Source organism: Neophocaena asiaeorientalis, unplaced genomic scaffold (assembly GCF_003031525.2).
Source record: "Neophocaena asiaeorientalis asiaeorientalis breed wild unplaced genomic scaffold, Neophocaena_asiaeorientalis_V1.1 scaffold18, whole genome shotgun sequence".
In the NCBI taxonomy this organism is placed as follows: domain Eukaryota; kingdom Metazoa; phylum Chordata; class Mammalia; order Artiodactyla; family Phocoenidae; genus Neophocaena; species Neophocaena asiaeorientalis.
In genome coordinates, this window is record NW_020172444.1 from 368,478 (window position 1) to 394,664 (window position 26,187).

The 26,187-nt window shown below is 37.0% G+C and overlaps 2 protein-coding genes across 6 annotated transcripts in view; one reads left to right on the plus strand and one right to left on the minus strand.

The window, feature by feature from the left end:
• The window catches only part of SLC30A6 (solute carrier family 30 member 6), a 35,194-nt gene extending 25,873 nt beyond the window's left edge, over nt 1-9,321 (plus strand). For 2 of the 3 annotated variants that reach the window (XM_024732112.1, XM_024732121.1), the window contains exons 12-14: nt 517-564; nt 1,633-1,701; nt 8,453-8,953. In XM_024732112.1, coding sequence (XP_024587880.1) covers nt 517-564; nt 1,633-1,701; nt 8,453-8,953 — 618 coding nt within the window. Of the gene's footprint in view, nt 1-516; nt 565-1,632; nt 1,702-8,452 lie in introns of all 3 variants that reach the window. The other variant, XM_024732104.1, reaches the window with a different exon arrangement.
• Nucleotides 9,322-12,452: 3,131 nt separating this feature from the next.
• NLRC4 (NLR family CARD domain containing 4) overlaps nt 12,453-26,187 on the minus strand; it is a 38,888-nt gene continuing 25,153 nt past the window's right edge. For all 3 annotated transcript variants that reach the window (XM_024732079.1, XM_024732087.1, XM_024732074.1), the window contains one exon: nt 12,453-12,795. In XM_024732079.1, coding sequence (XP_024587847.1) covers nt 12,503-12,795 — 293 coding nt within the window. In that variant the 3' untranslated portion in view covers nt 12,453-12,502. The remainder of the gene's footprint in view (nt 12,796-26,187) is intronic.

Below are 26,187 nucleotides of genomic sequence, written 5' to 3' on the forward strand. Positions count from 1 at the left end.
TATTTTCTATTCTTGAATTAGTGAGACTTTTAAATTTAAAATGCGAAATCACTACTTATTGAAACAATAGGAACACCTGTAGACAAGCACCTGAATAGAAAGGTAGTTTCCCAGGACTAGATGAATGTGTAAGCACTGCTTTTCCTTCTGTCTTTCCCTCATGCCTTTTCTAAAACTTACGGGTTGTATCTCCCTCTCCAGAAGCAGTAATAACAATTAGATTAGTTTTATAGTGCTATGCCTTATACAAAATTTTACTTTCTTAAAGATTTTTTTATTGATTATTTGGTTCTAGAGATAGCAGCTTTTTTGCAATATAAGAAATAAGCATGGGCTGATTTCTGATGCTGCTTTATTAGTGGGTCAATTAAAGCCTTTCTTCCCTAAATCATGATACGGCACATGTGAAACAAAGCAAAGGCTGGTGTAAAACCCAATTTTTTTAGTGTCAGGACTACTGTTGCAAAAGTTTTTTCTCTCTCTAGATTCATATTTTATTTTATTTTTTTTCCCCAGACAACACCACCCCATGTTATTGGTCAGTTGGATAAACTTATCAGAGAGGTAAGATGGAATAATAAGTAAAATCATTTTAATTTATAATTAGAGAATGCAAAGAGTGGGTACAAATAATTTCAACTCTTTCTAGAATTTTATTTTAGGGAAGTTTTTGTTCTTTACAATGATATAGTAGGAGACATAACATAGTGACAAAAATAGAACAATTTGACGAATTGCACAGTCTGGAAGCCAGATTCACTTGAAATATTGGGTTGGCCAGAAAGTTCATTTGAATTTTTCCATAAGATGTTATGAAAAACCGGAACGACCTTTTTGGCCAGCCCAATAAATGTAGACGGTAATGGTCTAAAGGCCCCACTATTTGCTATATAAATGCTGTGATTTTTATGATTTTGTATTCAAACCTAGGATTTTGATTAAGTCAGAGGCCACCTTTACATGGTGATTGCTTCAGCACCTAATATCTTGATCTGTAGGTTTAGATTTTGTATTGTTATAAAATTCCAACTGTTAACTAATGAAGGAATAAGATAATCAAATTATTTGAATGTTGAGAGTGTTTTAAACTATTGGTTGTCAGTATCACAGCGGCCACTTTGATCAATATAGCTGGCCACTTGCTTCACGTAGTGGGGTCTGTGCCACTGAATCAATGGGCCACACACTGTATATCTGGCCTTGGAATTTCCTTTTGGCCCACATTCAAATAACATCCTGTATTGTACAGAAATTTGTTAAAAGGGAATCCGGAGAAAGGAATGATTGAGAAGACAAAAAAATTCTGATACCACAAGTGCTGAATATAAATATATACTATACTAATAAGGTGAAAAGAACTACACACTGTTGAACAAGGTGTGAATGAGGGAAGTGAAGACCTGATTCTTGAGGGATTGGTGCAGAGAATAAACTGGAAAAGAAGGCCCTGGCTTAGTATTGAACAAGCAGAAATGGTATCTGGAGTGAATGGTCTGGGACTTCTCTTGGCTAGTAAGTGTCTTCAGGCAGGGTTTGGCCATGTCATTTCTAGGCTTACAGCAAACCCATAATGTGACTGAACTGTGTTGGTTATGTCAAATACAAAAGCCCTATTTCTGTGTTTTTGATTAGGTATCTACGTTGGATGGAGTTTTGGAAGTCCGAAATGAGCATTTTTGGACCCTAGGTTTTGGCTCATTGGTATGCTTTCTATATATTACTTTAGTTTAAACATAGTTTAAAACATAGTTATAAAACAAAGTTTATAAACTTAGTTTATACTTTTTAAAACTGAAAAAAGTATTTCTTTAAAATTTTTGTAGATCCTTTGATTCCCATTTCTGTTCAATAAAGTAAAAAATGTAGATGGATTTAGTAACCTAACTGAGAATTGTTTTTCTTCTTTCATTTTTTTCCTTTCAAACTAAATGATCTCAATACTGGGCTGTCCAAAAAAGAAAAATCCATAGTCATACATACCTAAATACAAAAATGTTGCAGAAGTAAAATGTGCAATTATTTTCTTTTTTATTACCGTTCTTATTTTGGATATTTTTGCTGAATTTGTTAAAGAGTTATAATAACAGCTGCTTCAGCATAAAATTCCGTGTTTTCTAGTCCAATTTAGACCTCATTACCAAAGAGATTTTGTTATGGCATGATTTTATTCCTGTGTCAGGAATGATGAAGAAAATACAGGAAAGTACCCAGAAAAAAAAATTTAAACAACCATAATCCTATTGATGTTTTGGTATTAATACTTGTATACTTATTCTCTTTAGAAAATGAGGTCATGCTGTTTTATAATCTGCTCCTTTCACTTAATATATAATGAACAGTTTTCCATGTTATTAAATACTACTCTTCTACAATATCATTTTTAAAAAGAAAATAGGATTTGACTTTCGTAGCATAACACAGATTTCAGAGTTAGGCAGATTAGGGTTGGTCCAACAGCTCAATGATATCACTACTTTGCAGTCTTTAGTTTCAGGCTTATACTCTTTTAGCAAAAAATGGCTGCTTCATCTCTTCCTTTTCCTTCTCTTCCCCTCTCTAGTCTTTTGGATATCTAAAACTCATTCTCTAGTAAATTCTTCAGGAAAGGCCCTTGGGAACCATATTCCCTAAATTTTTGAATGTTGAAAACAGTTGTGAACATTATACTTGAAAATCGTTTAGCCGGATATAAAATCCTGAGCACATATTTTATTTCCTTGAGTTTCTTAAATATATTACTCCATTTTCCTCTGGCATAAAGCATTATGGTGATAAAGCCTGATCATACATAGTCTGATTTTTTTTTTCACCTTTATATGTGACTTGATCTTTTTGTTTCTATACCTAAAAGATTTTTTAAAATTAATTAATTTATTTTTTGGCTGCATTGGGTCTTCGTTGCTGCATGCAGGCTTTCTCTAGTTGCAGCAAGTGGGGGCTTCTCTTGTTGCAGAGCATGGGCTGTAGGTGTGGGGGCTTTAGTAGTTGTGGCACATGGGCTCAGTAGTTGCAGCTCGAAGGCCCTAGAGCACGTGGGCTTCAGTAGTTGCAGAACGTGGGTTCAGTAGTTGCAGGTAGCGAGCTCTAGCGTGCAGGCTCAGTAGTTGTGGCACATGGGCTCAGTAGTTGCAGCTCGAAGGCCCTAGAGCACGTGGGCTTCAGAAGTTGCAGAACGTGGGTTCAGTAGTTGCAGGTAGCGAGCTCTAGCGTGCAGGCTCAGTAGTTGTGGCACATGGGCTTAGTTGCTCTGCGGCATGTGGGATCTTCCTAGACCAAGGATCGAACCTGTGTCCCCTGCATTGGCAGGTGGATTCTTAACCACTGCGCCACCAGGGAAGTCCCTTGCAGTTCACTTTTTTTTTTTTAATATTTTTTAATTTATTTTATTTATTTGGTTGTGCCAGGTCTTAGTTGAGGCAAGCAAGCTCCTTAGTTTGGCTCGTGAGCTCCTTAGTTGCAGCACACATGTGGGATCTAGTTCCCTGACCAGGGATTGAACACAGGCCCTCCCTGCATTGGAAGTGTGGAATCCTAACCACTGTGCCACCAGGGAAAGCCCCCTTACAGTTCACTTTTAATCATTCTTTTAATTGTATTGATAGTAACAAACTAGTAGACAAGTGTTTATTTAGCTGGGTGTCCTATAAACACAATCATCTCTGCTGTTCAGAACTTGGCCATCCAACAGCTACACCAATGTGATGCCTAATTAAGACCAAGGAAATTAATAAAACAAGCTTTTGGGCTGCCGGGAATAATTGTCACAAAAGCCATAGATTAATGCAAACACCATTATCATAGGACACTGTTCAAGCTCATACTTGGAAATGGTTTTCACTTATTTTAATTGCTTTGACTTCCATATCAGACTGAAAGAGGAGATACAGTATCTTTTATAATTTTGTGTAGTGAAAACTGAGATTACCATCTCACAGTGGCAAAGGAAAGGGAGAAATCAAAGATGACTCGATTTGTAGACATGGCTTTTCTTACCTAAAAGTAATAAAAATGGAAGTCAAATTCAAGCAGTAAGATATTTTCTTTATCTCATGATTAGCAATAACGCTCTTACTAGTGCTCAAGCCATAGATTTAGACCCATTGTAACTAAGCCAACTATTTTGCTAATTTAGGTGCTCTTATAGTTTTTTCTTTTTTTGAAATCTGAGTTTATCTAAAAATCAACAATGTCTGCTATATATTTTATTTACTATATATTTTTGTTCTGTCTGTTGCTTGTTTTTTTAGTACGTATTTTTATTTAAGTTTTTATTATACAAATATACCCCATTGTTAGAAAAATTAGAACTTAAGTCAAAAAGAACAAAAATCCTTAATAATTCTACCATCTAGAGATAAGTGCTGTCATTCTTTTTTCCCCCCAACATAGTGATTTGATATTTTTATAGATTATACACCATACTAAATTATAAAATATTGACTGTATTCCCTGTGTTGTACATTACATCCCTGTGTCTTACACTTATTTTATAACTGTTAGTTTGTATCTCTTAATAACCCTTCACCTATTTTGCCCCTTCCCTCACCGCTCTCTCCTCTGGTAACCATTAGTTCTCTGTATCTGTGAGTCTATTTTTGTTTTATTCTGTTTCTTCATTTGTTTTGTTTTTTTGATTCCACATATAAGTGGAAACATACAGGATTTGTCTTTCTCCATCTGACTTATTTCACTAAGCATAATACCCTTCAGGTCCATCCAAGTTGTTGCAAATGGCAAGATTTCATTCTTTTTTATGGCTGCGTAATATTCCACTCTACATGTATACCATGTCTGTATCCATTTATCTGTCAGTGGGCACTTCAGTTGCTTCCATATCTTGGTATTGTAAATAATGCCACTATGAACATTGGGGTGCATTTATCTTTTTGAATTAGTGTTTTCATTTTCTTCAGATAAATACCCAGGAGTGGAATTGTTGGATTGTATGATACTTTCGTTTTTAATTTTTGAGGAACCTCTGTACAGTTTTCCATAGTGACTGTAACACTTTACATTCTCACCAGTGATGTACTGTGGTTCCCTTTTCTCCATATCTTTGCCAACACTTGTTATTTTTTATCTTTTTGACAGTAGCCATTTTGATAAGTATGAGGTGAAATCTCATTGTGATTTTGATTTGCATTTCCCTGATGATGAGTGATGTTGAGCGTCCTTTCATGTTCCTGTTGGCCTTTTGTACGTCTTCTTTGGAAAAATGCCTGTTCAGGTCCTCTGCCTGCACCCCCACTTTTTTTTTTAATTGGAGTGTAGTTCATTTACAATGTTGTGTTAGTTTCAGGTGTACAGCAAATTGATTTAGTTATACATATACATACGTTCATTCTTTTTCAGATTCTTTACCCATATAGGTTATTACAGAATATTGAGCAGAGTTCCCTGGGCTATACAGTAGGTGCTTGTTGGTTATCTGTTTTATATATAGTAGTGTGTTTTTGTTAATCCCAAGCCCTTTTTTTTTTTCCTGGCCACACCATGCGGCATGTGGGATCTTAGTTCCCCCACCAGGGATCGAACCTGTGCCCCCTGCAGTAGAAGCACGGAGTCTTAACCATTGGACCACCAGGGAAGTCCCCCAAGGCCATTTTTTAATTGGGTTTTTTTATTTTTGATGTTGAATTGTATGAGTTCTTTATGTCCTTATCAGACATCATTTGCACATGTCTTCTCCCACTCACTAGGTTGCCTTTTCATTTTATTGATGGTTTCCTTCACTGTGCAAAAGCTTTCTAGTTTGATTAGGTCCCGTTTGTTTATTTTTGCATCTGTGGCCCTTGCCTGAGGAGGCAGATCAGAAAAATACTGAGAAGACTGATGTTAAAGACCTTACTGCCTGTGTTTTCTTCTAGGAGTTTTATGGTTTCAGGTGTTAAATTTAAGTCTTTGATCTGTTTTAAGTTTATTTGTGTATATGGTATGAGAAGATGTTCTAGTTTCATTCTTTTGTATGTAACTGTCCAGTTCTCCCAGCACCACTTATTGAAGGGACTGTCTTTTCCCCATTGTGTTTCCTACCTCCTTTGTTGTCGATTAATTGACCATATGTGTGTGGGTTTATTTCCGGGCTCTCTGTTCTGTTCCATTGATCTATGTGTCTGTTTTTGTGCCAGTACTATACTGTTTTGATTACTGTAACTTTTATAGTATAATTTGAAGTCAGGGAGCATAATACCTTTGTTCTTCCTTCTCAAGATTGCTTTGTCTATTTGGGGTCTTTTGTGGTTCCACATAAATTTTGGGATTACTTGTTCTAGTTCTGTGAAAAATGCCATGGGTATTTTGATAGGGTTGCATTGAATCTGTAGATTGCTTTGTGTAGTATGGACATTTTAACAATATTAATTCATCCAGTCCATGAACACAAACTATCTTTCCATTTATTGGTATCATCTTTAGTTTCTTTCATTGGTGCCTTATAGAGTATGGGTCTTTTACCTCCTTGGTTAAATTTTTTTTCTTAATTAATTAACTTTATTTTATTTATTTTGGCTGCATTGGGTCTTCGTTGCTGCACGCGGGCTTTCTCTAGTTGTGGCGAGTGGGGGGCTGCTCTTCGTTGTGGTGCGCGGGCTTCTCATTGCAGTGACTCCTCTTGTTGTGGAGCATGGGCTCTAGGTCTGCGGGCTTCAGTAGTTGTGGCTCGCGGGCTCTAGAGCGCAGGCTCAGTAGTTGTGGCTCACAGACTTAGTTGCTCTGCAGCATGTGGAATCTTCCTGGACCAGGTCTAGAACCCGTGTCCCCTGCATTGGCAGGTGGGTTCTTAACCACTGCACTACCAGGGAAGCCTTCCTTGGTTAAATTTATTCCTAGATATTTTATCCTTTTTGATTCAATTGTAAGTGGGATTTTCTTGATTTTCCTTTTTGATAGTTCATTATTAGTATATAGAAATGCAACAGATTTCTATATATTAGTTTTATATCCTGAAACTTTACTGAATTCATTTATTAGTTCTAATAGTTTTTTGGTGGAGTCTTTAGGGTTTTCTATATATAGTATCATGTCTTCTGCAAATAGTGATAATTTTACTTCTTCCCTCCCAATTTGGATGCATCTTATGTCTTATTCTCCTCTGATTGTTGTGGCTAGGACTTCTAATACTATATTAAATAGAAATGTCAAGAGTGGGCATCCTTGTCTTATTCCTGATCTTAGAGGAAAAACTTTCAGCTTTTCATCATTGAGTATGATGTTAGCTGTGTGTTTGTCATAAATGGCCTTTATTATTTTGATATATGTTCCCTATATACCAACTTTGTCGAGAGTTTTTATCATAAATGGTGTTGAATTTTGTCAAATGCTTTTTCTTCATCTATTGAGATGATCATGTGATATCATTCTTGGTATTTTTCTGTGTGTGTGTTTTAATCAAACTATGAACATTGTTGTACCTGTTATTTTACTATCTTTTAAAGACAAAATGTATGATGAATATCTTATCAAGTTAATAAGCATACTTATAACCATCATTGTAATGCCTGGTGCTCTGTATCGTAGTAACCTAGGCTAGAAACCTTGAGATCATCTTTGATGACTTCATCTCCCTCATTCATTATATCCAGTTGAGAATTAAGATCGCCCATGGAATATCATGAATCCATCTGTCCCTCTCTGGTCCCACTATATCTGTCCTATCTCAGCCTTCTTCATTTCTAACCTAGACTGTTGCAGTCATTTCCTAACTAATTAGCAATTATCCATAACTGTAATTTTCTGAACACTAATTGTTTTACTTCTGTTTGATTGCTGCAACTAAAACTCCTTACTCATGGTTTTTAGAACCCCCTCCTAGCCTTTCTTTTTACCTTTATTACCTGACCTATCTTTCTTCTTTCTGTTCTTCCTTTCCTTATTTCTTTCCTCCTTTCCTCTTCCTTTTCTTCCTGTCTTTTCTCTCTTTCATTGTTTTTCTGCTCCCTGAAATATTGTACTTCTTTTTATATAATAATATTGCTTATTCTTGCCCAAACATGCCATGGGTTTTAATTGCTATTCCCTCAGCTTAGAATGCCTGTCTCTGCCTTTTGAAATTTCATTTGACCACCAACCCAGATCAAATGCCATCTTCTTTTGAAGTCTTCCTCAATTGAATTAATACCTGCATTCTCTGACCTTTCAGTGCATTTTCCATATACTTCATTTGTATTCTGCCTTGTGTTACAACATGTCTGCCTTCCTCCTACATGGATTTCTTTTTTTAATATTTTAAAAAGTCACATTTTATTTAGAGTCATAAATTATTTTATTAACTCTTTACATTGATAATTACTACTAAGTAGTCTTTAAGGAATATCAAGACATTAAGTTTTCTCTTGTTTTAAAGAAAATACCAAGTAATGTTACAACCAAATCATAAATAAAATGTTCATTTCTAATGGAATTTTCAGTAGTATAATTCTAAGCAGTCTCTTTCATATGATTTTGTCCCTTTTAGGCTGGATCTGTTCATGTGAGAATTCGACGAGATGCAAATGAACAAATGGTTCTTGCTCATGTGACCAACAGGCTGTACACACTAGTATCTACTCTGACTGTTCAGATTTTCAAGGATGATTGGATCAGGCCTGCCTTACTGTCTGGGCCTGTTGCAGCCAATGTCCTAAACTTTTCAGATCATCACATAATCCCAATGCCTCCTTTAAAGGGTACTGACGATTCCAACCCTGTTACATCAACTCCAGCTAAACCCAGTAGTCCACCTCCAGAATTTTCATTTAACACCCCTGGAAAAAACGTGAGCCCAGTTATTCTTCTTAATACTCAAACAAGACCTTATGGTTTGGGTCTTAATCATGGACACACACCTTATAGCAGCATGCTTAATCAAGGACTTGGAGTTCCAGGAATTGGAGCAACCCAAGGATTCAGGACTGGTTTTACAAATATACCAAGTAGATATGGAACTAACAATAGAATTGGACAACCAAGACCATGATGTACTGTAATTTAATTTATTTTTATGAGGAATATTGACTCCTTGGCTTTCAGTTTATTTAGTAATCCAACGTTGCATCGACTGTTAAATCATTTACTCTAATTAGAGAATAGTAGGTTTGTTCACATTTCATGAAACCAATGAAACTATATTTTTGTAAAATGTATTTGGGGCAGTGAGAACCTTCTAAATGTTATAGGCTTTAAATAGGCTTCCTTTAGAAAGCTGTTTCTCTAAATTTGAATTTTGCTATCTTTGGTTTCGTGGTTGACTGCAGTGTGACATAACACTCCCTTTATAAGAGAGCCACTTGATGGAGTGGATCTGTCACATTATTAAAAATATAATACTTTCTTCAGTGAAATTTATAAACATGCTTCTTGAGTACACATTTTAGGAAAAGAAAATATCCATTTTAAAAGTAAAAGTCTCTTTTATAGATTTTCCAAACATAATTGCTACATTTTCCTTTGAGGTCCTCCTGAATTATGTCTTGCAAAGTAAAAGCAAACATTTTTATCAGAAATTTTAAAACATATTTTACCATCTGGGACAATTTAAAATTTTTACTTATCAGTTTTTTAATAGTTTTTCTCATTAAAAAATTTCAGTACATTTGTAAGTGGCCCATCATTCTCAAAGTGTTTTATTTTGGTTAAATAATACCAAATCCTTAGGTGATATGCAGTGAAGGAATCCCAGTTTTCTGTCTTACATTTAACCAAATACTGACATAATGATAGATTTATCTTTTTGTCACCTTTTCATTGGTTGACTTTAATTCCTCATTTTATTAACAAAATATATCACATATATTACCAAAATAGGTGGAATTCCATACGTAGTAATACGATTTAATCTTTTTTCAAAGTTGCATGAACAATTTGAGTTTACATTATACAATTTTACCAAAACATAGTGGACCCTAGGTTATAGAATACAGTATTGTTATATCTGCATTAGGCAGTTTCTAACTTACTTTGTTTTGCTTTATTGAAAAGTGAATCGAAGTGTGAGAATCATGTAAATTATTTTCCAAATGCAAATGTTAAGGACTTCTAACATGGCCAGCATTACTTATAAAAAGTATAACAAGCAGCGGTCACAGATTACCTATGAGATTTTTTTCATTTTATCATGAGTTTTATAATTAGGTTTTAAAAACGGATTTTGAGAGTGGATTCAACTTTTCTAGAATCCAGTACTCCTGAAGATTTCTGACATTTCCAGCCATCAGCAGCTATCTAGAGAAGGTTTTTTTTTTTTTTAGATTTTGCAAGTTTCTTCAATAAACTCATCCTCTTTTAAATATGAGCAACACTCCCAAATCCTGTTTCTTTACAGTAGAATCATAAACATCTAAGAAGCCATCTCTGTCGAGCAGAATTGTAGTCATCCTGTGATAAGTGACAATGTCCCAAATAACTTTTGCTTGATGAGGAGTTGATCATTGTCTTTGACATCTGCAACCCTGTTCAGGCACTTGACCTGCTGAAGAAATAGAGCCCACGCTACCTTGACTGCCAGGGAAAGTGAAACTTTGTAAAATGTGATAAGGCAACCTGTTCCTTGACATTTGTCTTATGTTCTCCAACTATTACTATACCTATTATTGGTCTACTATTACAGGGTGATTTTTCCTCCATTGACCTCATCTAAACGTGAATTCGGGTCATGCATGAAATCTGAAGAACTGCCGTGTACTGAGTGATGATTAAGAGGTATGTGCTGCCATGCTATGCATGTCTTCTCCATCTCCAGGGGATTTTTAAAGTGCCCAGGTACTGAACACAGTTCTGTGAGATGTTAAATGCCTATTTCCTCAACACCCATTTAGAGGTAACACCTGTGCAATTGTCCTTCCAAAGGTGCTTTGATACCCACCTACACTATTTGAGAAGTTGCATATGGGTTCTGAAAGAATTGGCTCTACTTGCTGAAATTCAGTATTGCCAACTGCTTCAGGTGACATTGTTCCAGGCATTATTATATAAAGAAGTCTTATTTGCCAAGATCTGACCAGGTTCTGGATATGAAAATAAGAAGCTTGCCCAGCATAGGCCTAGATGTAGTAGCCTTACTAGTAAATCTTGCCACAGAGTTACTTGAAGCTAGACAAAGAAGTAAGTTTGAATTAAGTACTTGACCCATGGTTTGTGATTAAGAGCAAGCTTCATGGAATATGATTAATCCTGTTTGAGAAATTGCTATATTATAACAGAAAAAAACACCGGACTAGAAGACAAGATTTGGATTCCGATCCTCATGCTGCCACTATATAAGTAGTTTTATAACCATGGGCAAGTCATTTAACTTCTATGAGGTTTCTCATCTGTAAAGTTAGGGTGGGAAATGAAGTAGTTGATCTGGAAACTATCAGCTCTAAAATTGTATGACTAAATCTGCCGAATATATGCCCACTTGTGAAACGGAACATTGTACCTAGTATTTCTTTTCAGTGACTACCTCAGCATACAGGCCAAGTGTTAGCTATGCCAATACCCGAGCCATTAATTGGAGATGCCATGAGAGCAGAGGGTAAACTACAGGTTGACACCATTTTGGTTTTTGTTTATTTCAGACTTGCCTCGACTTAAATCTGTTTAGATTAAACAGATTTTTCTTAGACTTCTTTCTTTGTAGGGAAGGATTATTTTTGGAGGTGCTGGGGAAAAGATTAGGGCAGGGTACCCTTAGCTTCCATAGGGTACAAAATAATGGAGTCCATTTTTTCTTTCTTCCTTAATCTCTGAAGTCACAGATGGAATTACATACACGTATCAGCAACTGGTTTAGCTACTCATTCAAGCCTCTGATTTAGCTACTCATAAACTGCCAATTTTTTGCTTAACTAAAGATTGCTGATCTTTTTGGGGAGTCTGATCTGCTTATGTAAGAAAATACTTTTTAAATTCCAAATTGTTTGAATTAAACTGTTTGAATAAAGAACATACATGGAGTTTTCTCTCTGCTTTTAAATAATTTTGGCTTGTTCTTTATTGGTAACTTTATCCCATATTCAGCAAATGCTTGTTGAGAGTATAGTACATGCCAGGCCCTGTACTAAGTAAATGTGCATACAATATATAAATTTTGCTGATCTGCTATTCTTGAGACCAAAGGGAATACAAGGATAAACAGGAGTCCCCTTCAAGTAACTGATACTCCTAGTAGAAGTGATGGGACACCAGAACTATTTATAGATGTCAAGTTAAACTCCCTCCCATTTCCTCCTCTTCTTTGGGCTTATTTTCTTGGCATCCTCCTCTTTTCCTTCTCCTTTTTATTTGAATGATGAAACTAAGAAAGTAGATTTCCGTGGAAGAGGCCAGCTAAGGAGGTGATGGTGCCACACATCATCCTGATATCAGTAAAAGAAAAAAAGTTTAGAAGGGGTGAGTTAGGCAGACACTGAAGGATATTTTTTAGGTGTATAGTGGATTGCCATTTACTTTCAGACTCTTGGACTAGATGAGCAAAGAGTTTTAAATCGCCAGGCTAAAAGTAATGGGGTCCCCAGAGCATTCATGGGCTTAGGGTACCCTTTATTTAAGCAGTTACTAGTTTAAAAGCACCTTTAATAACACTGACATCATCGTCATCAAATTGCCACCCAACAAGCCTAGCTTCTTGGAGAAAAGTTAATTTGGATAGCACATGGCTAAGCTTTCTGACTAATGATGCATCAGGTAAAAGTCTTTTAGTACTGAAGTCAAAAAACACCAGTTGCTTAAGAGTCTCAAATACACTCATGAAGGCAAGCCATCCATCACTGCTCACACAATTTCCTGCCAAATCCAGCTGTTGGAAGTTTTTCAGAGGGTTCTTTTCAAAAAATGCACCTGAATAAAAAGATAGAAATAAGTATGTTAGCTGGAAGCAAAACAGCTTTTTTTTTTTTTAAGAGACCATGTTTGGACTAGTGCTTTGCTTAAGAAAGAAATCAGAATTCTCTGTAGTTAGAGCAGTGATTGTGAACCTGGTCCTTTATATTTGCAAATTATATTTTTACTAAAATGTAAGGGAATCTGATAAATAGTAATTAGTATAGCAAACCAATATAAATGAATTATATATTTTTCCCTTTTCCTGACTCTTCCAGGAAATGGAAAATTGCTTAAAAATTGAGGCATGAGAGATGCAATTAAGACATTCAGTACCTGTTTTCAAAACTGGAGTTGGACTTCGACAATATTAGGTCATTTCCTCTTCTGAAGAAGCAAACACTACCTAACTATTGTTTCTTTGGATATGGAATATTCCTAACTGTGAACTTGAGTAAGTAAGTTCCTTCAGTATCTCAAGATTTGGAGCTTTGGGCTTATTTTTAACCCTCCCTAGACTCCTCAGGAACTTACTCTTTTCCTTACAGAATAGGGCACTCTAAAGTACCTCCTACAAAGGGAAAGTAGACATCCTAGCCATTACCATGAAATCAAAGATAACACCCTAAGGAATGGAGGAGTAAAGAAAAAGTAGGTTTCTGGGTCTGAAAGACTGCACAGAGCAAAGCCACCCCAACTGCCTGGCCTGCCCACTTCTGAGTATTATAGGAGAGGGGAATAAAGCTCTGTGTTCTGTAAGCCAAGTGTGGTTTGGTCTTTTGTTACACCAGCTTAGCCTGTGCCCAGCCTAGCTCATGCATAGGGCCTCACTTTCTCCTCTCTTTCTCCTTCCCATAATGAGCCCTTCTCTCTTCCTTATAGGTAACTTTCTTCCTGCTCTCTCTTATCCCTCATGTTCAAGTCCTTTCTGCCTCTGCTGTCTTTCCCATATGCCTCCCAGCATGGCATGTGGTCAGTCAAAATACTGGTTGCCAGTTAGCGTGTCTGTATATAAGGCTCCTTCCCCAAAGAGCAACTTCATTTCTCCTTCCCAACTAGTAGAACAGATTTCACCACCTAAAAGGAACTTTAATAGAGAAGAATTTCAAGCCCATTCCATCCTCAGAGGGTAAGCTCTTTATACAGGCTGTCTGCCAAGCTTAAAGAATAAGAGAGCTTCTTGCATAATTACTAGAATGTGCGCAAGCAAAAGAACCAAGAACAAGCAATATAATCCATAATCAAGGGCATGCATTTTGTTCATTTAATCTGCAGAGGAGCAGACTACTGAGAAAAGAGGAATCTGTGACATTTAGAGCTGTAGGCTATACGTGGGCTGTGGAGAACACAAGTGGCTTGATCCAAATTTCAGGCAGAATCTCAAATCCTCTGGGTAGAAGGATTCTGATCCTTGAAGGTCCCTTCATCCTAAACAAAACTCTAGTGTTGCCAGAGACCACCCTGTAGTTCCCCTGACCCAGAGCTCTTACCATTTATTTATTCAGCAAACATTTTTGTGCTAGGTGTACCCCGGATTGTGCTAGGTGCTGGGGATATGTAAAAGGACATACATGGTCTCTGTCTCATTGGGCTTATAATATAGTGCGAAAACATACATTATAAAGTAATTCCTGGCACAACATTGTAAATCAACTATACTTCAATAAAAATAAATAAATTAAAAAAAAAGTAATTAGATGCGTGTTAGGTGCTGTGGTAGGTCAGGGTGCCCTGGGAGCACACAAAGGCAATAGGCTTTGCAACTCCACTTTGTTTCCAGAGCAGTGGCAATTGGGCTTACATGCTTCAGGAGTAAGGATCCTTCTCAGGTAGTATTGAATTGCCTCCAAGGAAAGGCTCCACAAAGGAAGAGTCTATTTTTCTTTCCTCATCACCCACAGTGAACCTAACCCCCTCCCTGAGGTGCACAGAGCTTCCTATCAACTTGTGCCTCACTCTAAAATGAGAAGAGAACAGTATAGGAATACCAGAGAATTGAGAACAGCCGCCAACAAGGAAGGCTGTTCCTTTGACTAAAAGCCAAACAAAAATGAGGCAACATAGGGAACAGGAGAAACTAACATCAAAAACCTAGTTTTTTTCAGAGACCCTAAAAAGTTACTGTGTCTAACACAACAAAAATAAGATGCTATTTTTTTAAAAGAATACAATTAGAAAACAAGAAAGAGCACTTGGAAAATTATCAGGATCCATGTGGCAGAATGATTTGGCCCAGGATTTACCACTGAGCTAGAACATGAGTACGGTCTGTGGTGGTTTTTTTTTTTTTTTTTTTTTTTTTTTTGAGAGCAAACTGGATAATGGAGTTCAGATGTGATGGCTGTCTTTTTGAGAACATGCTGGATAAGAGAGTTCCGCCTCAAACATTTAAATCAAACTATGTCATCTAAAAAAGGGTTAAGTTAAAACAGGTGAAATAGATCCCTGAGCTAGCAATGATTTCTTTCTGATAGTCCCAGATTGCTGATGGGCTAGAAACAAAATTTTGGGAGTCAGAATTTTAAAATGGCACTTAAAGCTTTAAGATTAAATGTAATCTCTAAGGAAGAAGAGCAGAGAACCTAGGACCAAGTTTTAAGAGAAATTTGGAGCATTTAATATCTATGTAGAGGAATTGCCATTGCAAAGGACACTGAGAAGTAACCAAGGTAGCATGGAAGTCAAGAGCACATTTCAAAAAGGAGGGGGAGTGCTCAGTGTCAACTTTTACACAGGTAAGTGAAACACTTTGGAAATTTTCCATTGAATTAAGACACATGCAGGTGTGTAGAGAATCAGCTGGAATGAGTAGGAAGCAGAGGATGATCAGGAAGTGGAGATGTACTGAGGGTACATAAATTTTTGCCTCGAAGGGAAAGACAGGGGTTGATAGATAGCCATAGTAGGAAGATAGGAGTCAGGAAGAGTTTTATTTAAAATGAGAGAGATTTGAGCATCTTTAAAAACTGATAGATAATGAAAAAAAAACTGATAGGAAAGAGTCAGTAAAGAGGTGCATAATTGGTGAAATGCTGTCCTTGAACAGGAATGAGGGCAGGGCTGGGATCTGAAGCACAGGTAGAGCACAGAGACTGCCCTTAGATAGGAGGGGAGAGACCTACTATAATGTAACAGGACGGAAAAAAGAATCACATCCACTGTGAAATAGTGGAAGACTGGTGGATTAAGGAGAATAAAGTTTGAAATTGTTTATTTAGAGAGTGCTGCATACAGAGGCACAGTAAGATTGCCAGGAAATGTTGAGAGATTGTTTATTGTTTTAATGGACCTCATGTATTCAGAATTGGATAGGTCACTAATTTCACCTGTTCACTCATGAATCTATCACTTGGCCTGAGAATAAGAACATGGGTAAAAACTAGGATCTACTATGTGGTATCCCCCTATTGTACTCGTCTGCCACCTTGTGACCCAAAGAAACTACTATTCTGATGTAGAGTTTATCATTCTTTTGTATTTTTTAAAATGTGGTTTTGACAAGCACTCTATGTCTAAAAAATACATTGCTTAGGATATACTTTTATGGACTTTTGGGGGAGATATAATACACATACCATAAAATTCACCCTTTTAAAGTGTAACTGTAGTGGGTTTTAGTATATTCACAAAGTTGTACACTACTATATAATTCCAGGACATTTTAATCATCCCCAAGAATAAACTCCACAGTCACTAGCATTCATTCCCACCGTACCCCCGACATTGGCAACCATTAATCTACTTTCTTTTACTATAGATTTGCCTATTTTGGACATTTCATATAAATGGAGTCATACCATAATGTGGTCTTTTGTGACTGGTTTCTTTCACTTAGTATGATATTTTCAAGGTTCATCCATGTTATAGTGTATTCTAATACTTCATTCTTTTTATGGCTGAATAATACTCTATTATATGGATATATCACATTTTGTTTATCCATTCAGTAGTGATGGACATTTGGGTTGTCCAAACATGCTATGAACATTGCTGTACAAGTTTTTGTATGGACATATATTTTCATTTTCTCTTGGGTACCTCAGGGTGCAATTGGTAACTCTATGTTTAACCTTTTGAAGAGGTGCCAGAATGTTTTCCTATTCTAAAATTGAATGTTTCCAATTTCTCTTATGTCCTTGTCAACACTTATTACCTGTTTTATTATAACCGTCCCAGTGGGTTGCAAGAGGCATTTCACTGTGGCTTTGATTTGCATTTCCCTGATGGCTAATGATGTTGAGCATCTTTTCTGATGCTTATTAGCCATTTATGTATCTTCTTTGGAGAAATGCCTATTCAGATCCTTTGCCTTTCTAAACATTGAGTTGTCTTTTTATCAATGAGTTGTAAGAGTTCTTTATATATTCTAGATAGTAGTCCTTTATCAGATATGTGATATGAGTAAAGCCACTACAAACATACATGTGCTTATGTCTCCATTTTGATTAATGAAATTATTTGTGTTGCTCTGTTTTTTCTTGATCAGTCTTGCTTAATTTTTATCTATTTTGTTACTCTTTTTAAAGAACCAACTTTAAGCTTTACTAGTCTTTTTTTAATTGTATTTTTGTTTTCTATTTCATTGATTTATACTCATGTTTATTGTATTGGGGTTTACTCTGTTTTTCTGGCTTCTTAAATTAGAAACTTACTAATTTTCCAGCCTTTTCTTATATAAGTATTTAAGATGATGAGAATTTTATTCAAGCCCTGTTTTTGCTGCATACCACAAGTTTCGTTATATAATGCTTTCTTACCATTTGCTCTAAATATTTTTGTTGAAACTTGTCACTATAAACTTGTAGTGTACCTATCTGCCAAATTGTGTGATTTTCCCCAGTAACCTGAGTGTAGGTACAGAAAAAGTGGAAAATTAAGGACAATCCAGGTTTTCAGTTTTGCCAGCAAATACACTGTATCTAATTTCATACCTTTCCGCCACATCTCATTTTCTCCCTGCATCTCATTAAGTAGTCTTTCTTTATTTAGAGACTCCACCTCTCATTATACTTTCTTCATTTCACTATTGTATCTGTCACACACATCCATCACTAACTGTCATTGCCTACACTGACTTGTAATACTGTGGGCCATGAGAGTTTCAGCTATTGTGACAAGAATGTTTGCAGGATGAAGGGTGGAATTTAAACTAAGTAGGAAGGGAAGTCGAGATAGACAGGGGCTATTCAGTAAGTAGATAGTAGTGAACTCAACAGACGGGAAGTCCCAATGAAGTAAAATGAGCTGGTGATGAGTCACTGAGTAACCAGGATGGAAATTTAGAAGGTTGTTGTTTGAGAATGGATTATCTGAATTTAATATCTCAGAGGTAGAACAATTTTAAGTGGAATTTTCATAATCTGATAATTCCATGCTCACAGATGGGTGAAGGAGAATGGAAGAGAAGGACCAAAGAGGAGGTTCCTGAGTGTTGCCTGAGTAGCTTCACAAAAGGAGTGAAGTCTTCTAGGTGGATGACCAGAGTTAGAGGGTGAGGAATTCTGTAAGACAGTTGCCAAAGGCTTCAGTGAATAAGAAAAGGTGACAAGAAGTTCAGAATTCATAGCAATAACAAAGGACAAACCATAGTCCAGTTAAATGGCCTAAGCTTCATGGGAGTAGGAATCCTTAATGAGGTTGGAGAAGGAGTGGACTAGAAGGGCAGAATGAGAATCAAGGAGAACCTCACCTTGCCTTTGAACTCTGAGAGGCATAAAAATCAAGAAAATAAAAAGTGACTAAACAGCTGTAGGGGAGAACCAGGTTTCAGTTAGGACCAGGAGGTGTCTAAAACCTTTGGTAAAAAGGTACTTTTCTGAAAATACTCCCTATGTCTCCAGTGCATCTCCCCTACCCTGTATCTCATTAAATACTTCCTATGACATATTTCCTCCTTACTTCTTCCTATGTAGCCCTTATTTCATTAGACTCCCCATCTCTTATTACCAGTCTGCATTTTCTTATCCCATTTCAAGGCATATTGCATCTCATCCATCACATATACCATCACTAAATGGGGATGGGAATCCCAAAGCCAGGTCTGATCCAGGAGAGGTGTTATGGACCAGAGCCAGGAAACTTATGCTAGAGGCTTGAACAATTGGTTGGTTCAGATATAGTAAAGAGGTTGTGAAATCATACAAGTGTATTTTAGAATTTTTGGTTGATTTTATATATAAGAAAATAGCATTTACTATAATTGGGTTTCTAAGAACCCAAGCTAGCCTATATCTCATGGCAAATTGCGGAAGTGCTGTAAGTTAATTTGTTCATTCATACAACAAATATTTATTGAGTTTGGGATATATGCTCAATACCAAGTCTAATGGTCTGGGCCTGTTCTCAAAGACCTCACAGTTTAGTGGGGCAGACAGACATATGAATACATTCTCTAAATTCAAATGGTAAGTGCTCTAATAAAAATAAATTCCTGTATATAATAATGAAAACCACTGTTTTTTAAAACCTGAATTGAATATAAGAACATTGGAAAAAAAAAAAAAAAAAAAAAAGAACATTGGAAGACTGACATGTGTACTAAAGCTGAACATATTCTTACCTATAATCTTTACCTGTAATCCAAACCCACTCCTACATAGATACCAAGCAGAAATGTGGCCATTTGTTCACCAAAAGATATATACAAGGTTGTTCATAGCAGCACTATTCACAATATTCAAAAACTAAAAATTACTCAAATTATCAACAGTAGAATGGGAAAATCAGTTGAGGTATGTTCACACAATAGAAGATTTTACAACAATGAGAATGAATGAACCATGACTACACATAATAATATGGATGAATTTCACACACATGATGTTCAACCAAAGAAAACACAAAAGAATACATACTACATGATTCCATTTATATAAAATTCAAAAACAGTCAAGACCAATCTATGATGTTAGAAGTCCGGATAGCAGTTACCCTTGGGAGAAGGGAGCTATAAAGCTGACAATCTTCTGTTTCTTGATCTGGGTACTAGTTACATGGGTATGTGAACCTTATGAAAATTTCTTGTACTATCTACTTAGGATTTGTACACATTTCTGTGGGTATGTTATACTTCAATTAAAAAGTACAAAAACAAAATGAACCCTAATTCTGGCTTCATCTGCCTTTTAACATGATTCATATTATGGAGGAAATAAATCTTTTCTTCTCTTTGATGTTTATAGAGCCCAGTGGTGGAGAGGTAGAGGAGAGACCTGGAACTGAAGCCTGTTGTTTATAGAGCACATTAATATATCTTTGGCTATGTGAAGGAAGGTCCTGAACCGAGCTTGGGCTTAGGGTGCTAGATATAATTGAATTACTCATCATAATAACATGGAGGGATTTTTTGTTTGTTTGTTTTGGGTTGCTGGGGTCTGTAAGAGATGGGGATGGAGGAAGACAGGGCAGTTGACAGGCAACTAGAGCCTGAATTGGCAGAAATGTTCTTGCATCTCATTGGGAATGGGGAAGTGCCAATATTAAATTTAATCTGCTATTCAGAACTATCATGTAATCCCACCCTTCCCAATTACTTATAAGCATTCAGTAAATCTGCTACATCTATAATTATACTGGGGCCTTCCAGTAGAAATTAAGGATAAGTGACTGTTCTACTGATCTGAGTGACTTGGAGCAGCGGTCCCCAACCTTTATGGCATCAGGGACTGGTTTTGTGGAAGACAATTTTTCCACGGACAGGGGAGCGGGTGTGGGTTGGTGGGTGGAGATGGCTCAGGCGGTAATGGGGAGCAGTGGATGAAGCTTTGCTCACTGGCCCGCCCCTCGCCTCCTGCTGTGCGGCCCAGTTCCTAACAGGCCGAGGACCAGTACTGGTCTGCAGGCCCGGGGGTTGGGGACCCCTGACTTGGAGGGTAGGGAAAGGAATCACTGCAGGAGGCAAGATTACACAGATCTAGAGTCACACAAGAGCAGAAATGCAGAGCCAGAAATGACCATGGAAACAGAAGCCCTGGATCCAGGATATGGATTAGAGCAGTGGGGTTTTTTTTAATAACCATTTTTAAAATTGAAGTATAGTTAATTTACAATGTTGTGTTAGTTTCAGGTGTACACCAAATTGATTGTTCTATATATATATATATGTGTGTATGTATATTTTTTCTTTCTCAGATTATTTAACATTATATGTTATTACAAGATATTGAATATAGTTCCCTGTGTTGTACAGTAGGTCCTTCTTGCCCATCTATTTTATGTATAGTAGTGTGTATATGTTAATCCCAAATTCTCCCCCTGCCCCCGCTGTCCCCTTTGGTAACCATAAGATTGTTTTCTATGTCTGTGAGTCTATTTCTGTTCTGTAAATAAGTATTTGCATCATTTATTTAGATTCCACATATAAGTGATATGATATTTGTCTTTCTCTGACTTACTTCACTTAATATGATCATCTCTAGATCCATCCATGTTGCTGCAAGTGGCATTATTTCATGCTTTTTATGGCTAAGTAATATTCCATTGTATATATGCACCACATCTTCTTTATGCATTCATCTGTCAATGAACATTTAGGTTGCTTCCACGTCTCGGCTTTTGTAAATAGTGCTATGAACACTGGGGTACATGTATCTTTTTGAATTAGAGTTTTCTCAGGATATATGCCCAGGACTAGGATTGCTGGATCATATGGTAACTCTATTTTTAGTTTTTAAAGGAACCTCCATACCGTTTTCCACAGTGGCTGCACCAACTTACATTCCTACCAACAGTGAAACAGGGTTCCTTTTTTGGATAAGTGCTTTTTCTTAAGCTTCAGGGTATCCCCTCCTTTAGAGGAACATGAGATGAATTTAATGGATTGCAATCAGCATTTGTTTTAAGTGAAATTGGATAGATAGTAAGAATAGAAAATAACAGAGTGTATCACACATAGCAAAAGATAATTACTTTCTGTGAAACTTTAAAAATGTATATGTATGTGTGTACTGGATCATGAGATAAAATATATTTTTAAAATGTGGGTCCTAGTCAAAAAAAGTTCAAAAGACTCAGGACAAGAGGCTTAAAACAACCATCTAGGTTATGTATAGCGGTGCAGAAGAGGGAGCGTAAGGAGACTGTTTCACCAAGAAGGAGATATGTCAGCTTGGTCTTAAAGGACTGTAGGAGGAGGTGAAGGACTTCCTAGAGGGAGTGCATATACAAAGGCATTTCTGGGAACTAGCAAGAGTTCCATGAGGATGGAACCTCACATAGGTGGGGAGGCATGCAGAAGATGAAGGTGGAGAGGAAGGTGTATTGAAACTCTGTTATAAAGGGTCTTATACATCAGAAGCGAGCAGGTTATATTTTATTTTGCAGGCTAAGGAAGATCTTTTTTAAAGGAAAATGACCCTAGCATCTGGTTCCCCTTGAAGCCCCCCAGAGGATAATGATCATAGTACCATTTATTGAGCATATACAGTGGGTCAGTGTTGAACTTCTTACTTAATATGCATTAGCTCAATTACGGATTAGCACAGTAACCTCTCATATGGGAGACATCATAATTTTCCCCATTTGACAGATGAGCAAACTGAGGCTCAGAGACTTCACGTTGCTGCAGACCATACCTCTATCAAGCAGAAGGGATGGGCAGGTCTGTCTGACTCCAAAACAAATGCACCTAACCACTTCATAATGATAGAGCCTCTAGAGGGGCCTGACAGATAGCAGTCTTATCACCTGGCTAGAGAGCAAAGGCAGAGAACGCTTGGCTTTCACTCTTCAGCTTATGCCTCAAGCCCAAGTAGACTGCTTTTTATACCTCTGGGAGGTGGAGGAAATGGCTGGAGGAGAGCCATGCCAGCACCTACACTCTCTCCCTCCTTTCATCAACTCTTCTGTCTCTAACCCTCTCCCTGCTTCAGTATGAGAACCTTCTGATGTCCCTGTTTCTTTATAAAACAGGGATAATAATGTTAGGTTTTATTAGATATATAATGATAATTCCACAAGTTCTTTTTAAAAACACTGAGAACAAATTAGCAACTACTATTGAGTGTTCATTTAGTCATTTTTTTCACTTGCATTTTGGGGTACATCATGACAGTTAAATTTCCAAGAGTCAGCTGTCTTCTGTTATGTTTAAATTTCTCATTTACATATGGAAGTGATTAGCCACTAGGCTATTAAAGTAAAATGGCAAATCACTGCCTAGCTTAGTTCTTAATAAACACACCATCTCCTTCTCTGGTCTCGATGGCCAGCCTTAGAAGTGGGCAAATTAAGCAACTACCTACTTAAAGATTTCAAAGATGGTAAAAGGTCTTTACCTAAAAATGCCTCCCCCACCTGTAATTCTAATTCTATACACTCCCCAACAGCCTCCTTGAAGAAAAGACATATCCTTTCCAACTTGCTTTAGGTATGAAGTTACCTGAGAGGGATTATTTATTAGCTAACTAATTAGTCTGTCACAAAAGGCACCTGCTTCCAACATCAACCGGAATGGCAGGGAAGCCTGAAAGAATGACAGCCAAGATGATATGATTTGGTGGGTTAAGGAAAGTGAGGGGGTAGAGGAGGTGGAAGTAGAGTTAGAAATTAAGGGAAGGAAAGATCCATAACTTGGAGCACCACTAAGGAAGGCAAAACCTTTGGGCAGGCCTCTCCGGGAAACTCTACAAGACCAGCAGCCATGTGGCTGACAGGGTCTTGGTGCTCCAGCCAGCTGTCAGGCCTGTGCCTCTGAGGTGCGAGACCTGAGTTCAGGACATTCGTCCACCAGAGACCTCCCAGCTCCATGTGATATCAAATGGCAAAAGCTCTCCCAGAGATCTCCATCTCAATGCCAAGACCCAGCTCCACTCAACAACCAGCAAGATACAGTGCTGGACGCCCCATGCCAAACAACCAGCAAGACAGGAACACAGCCCTATCCATTAGCAGAGAGGCTGCCTAAAATCATAACAAGGTCACAGACACCCCAAAACACACCTGCAGACACAGTCCTGCCCACCAGAAAGACAAGATCCAGCCTCATCCACCAGAACACAGACACCAGTCCCCTACACCAGGAAGCCTACACAACCCACTGAACCAACCTTAGCCACTGGGGGCAGACACCAAAAACAACAGGAACTATGTACCTGCAGCCTGTGAAAAGGAGACCCCAAACACAGTAAGCTAAGGAAAATGAGAAGACACAGAAACACACAGCAGATGAAGGAGTAAGGTAAAAACCCACCAGACCAAAAAATGAAGAGGAAAAAGGCAGTCTACCTGAAAAAGAATTCAGAGGAATGATACTAAAGATGATTCAAAATCTTAGAAACAGAATGGAGAAAATACAAGAAACGTTTAACAAGGACCTAGAAGAACTAAACAGCAACAAGCAATGATGAACAACACAATCAATGAAATTAAAAATTCTCTAGAAGGAATCAATAGCAGAATAACTGAGGCAGAATGGATAAGTGACCTAGAAGATAAAATAGTGGAAATAACTATTTCACAGCAGAATAAAGAAAAAAGAATGAAAAGAATTGAGGACAGTCTTATAGACTTCTGGAACAACATTAAACGCACCAACATTCGAATTATAGGGGTCCCAGAAGAAGAGGAAAAGAACTGAGAAAATATTTGAAGAGATTATAGTTGAAAACTTCCCTAATATGGGAAAGGAAATAATCGAGTCCAGGAAGTGCAGAGAGATCCGTACAGGATAAATCCAAGGAGAAACACACCAATACACATATTAATCAAATTATCAAAAATTAAATACAAAGAAAAAATATTAAAATCAGCAAGGGAAAAACAACAAATAACATACAAGGGAATCCCCATAAGGTTAACAGCTGATCTTTCAGCAGAAACTCCAAGCCAGAAGGGAGTGGCAAGACATATTTAAAGTGATGAAAGAGAAAAACCTACAACCAAGATTACCCAACAAGCATCGCATTCAGATTTCATGGAGAAATTACAGACAAGCAAAAGGTAAGAGAATTCACCACCACCAAACCAGCTTTACAACAAATGCTAAAGGAACTTCTCTAGTCAGGAAACACAAGAGAAGGAAAAGACCTACAATAACAAACACAAAACAATTACGAAAATGGTAATGGGAGCATACATATGGATAATTAGCTTAAATGTAAATAGATTAAATGCCTCCACCAAAAGACATAGACTAACTGAATGGATACAAAAACAAGACCCGTATATATGCTGTCTACAAGAGACCCACTTCAGACCTAGGGACACATACAGATTGAAAGTGAGGGAATAGAAAAAGATATTCCATGCAAAGGGAAATCAAAAGAAAGCTGGAGTAGCAAGTCTCATATCAGACAAGATAGACTTTAAAATAAAGACTATTACAATAGAAAAAGGACACTACATAATGATCAAGGGATCAATCCAAGAAGAAGATATAATGATTGTAAATATTTATTCACCCAACATAGGAGCACATCAATACATAAGGCAAAAGCTAACAGCCATAAAAGGGGAAATTGACAGTAACACAATCATAGTAGGGGACTTCAACACCCCAGTTTCACCAACGGACAGATCATCCAAAATGAAAATAAATAAGGAAACACAAGCTTTAAATGATACATTAAATAAGATGGACTTAGTTGACATTTATAGGACATTCCATCCAAAAACAACAGAATACACTTTCTTCTCAAGTGCTTATGGAACATTCTCCAGGGTAGATCATATCTTGGGTCACAAGTCAAGCTTTGGTAAATTTAAGAAAATTGAAATCATATCAAGTAACTTTTCCAACCACAATGCTGAGACTAGTTATCAATTACTGGAAAAAAATCTGTAAAAAATACAAACATGTGGAGGCTAAATAATACACTGCTTAATAACCAAGATATCACTGAAGAAATCAAAGAGGAAATCAAAAAATACCTAGAGACAAATGGCAATGAAAACACAACAACCCAAAACCTATGGGATGCAGCAAAAGCAGTTCTAAGAGGAAAGTTTATAGCAATACAATCCTTCCTCAAGAAACAAAAAACATCTCAAACAACCTAACTTTACAGCTAAAGTAATTAGAGAAAGAAGAACAAAAAAACCCAAAGTTTGCAGAAAGAAAGAAAGAAATAAAGATCAAATCAGAAATAAATGAAAAAGAAATGAAGGAAACGATAGCAAAGATCAATAAAACTAAAAGCTGGTTCTTTGAGAAGATAAACAAAATTGAATAACCATTAGCTAGACTCATCAAGAAAAAAAAAGGCAGAAGACTTAATAGAATTAGAAATGAAAAAGGAGAAGTAACAGCTGACACTGCAGAAATACAAAGGATCATGAGAGATTACTACAAGCAACTATATGCCAATAAAATGGACAACCTGGAAGAAATGGACAAATTCTTAGAAAAGCACAACCTTCTGAGACTGAACCAGGAAAAAATAGAAAATATAAACAGACCAATCACAAGCACTG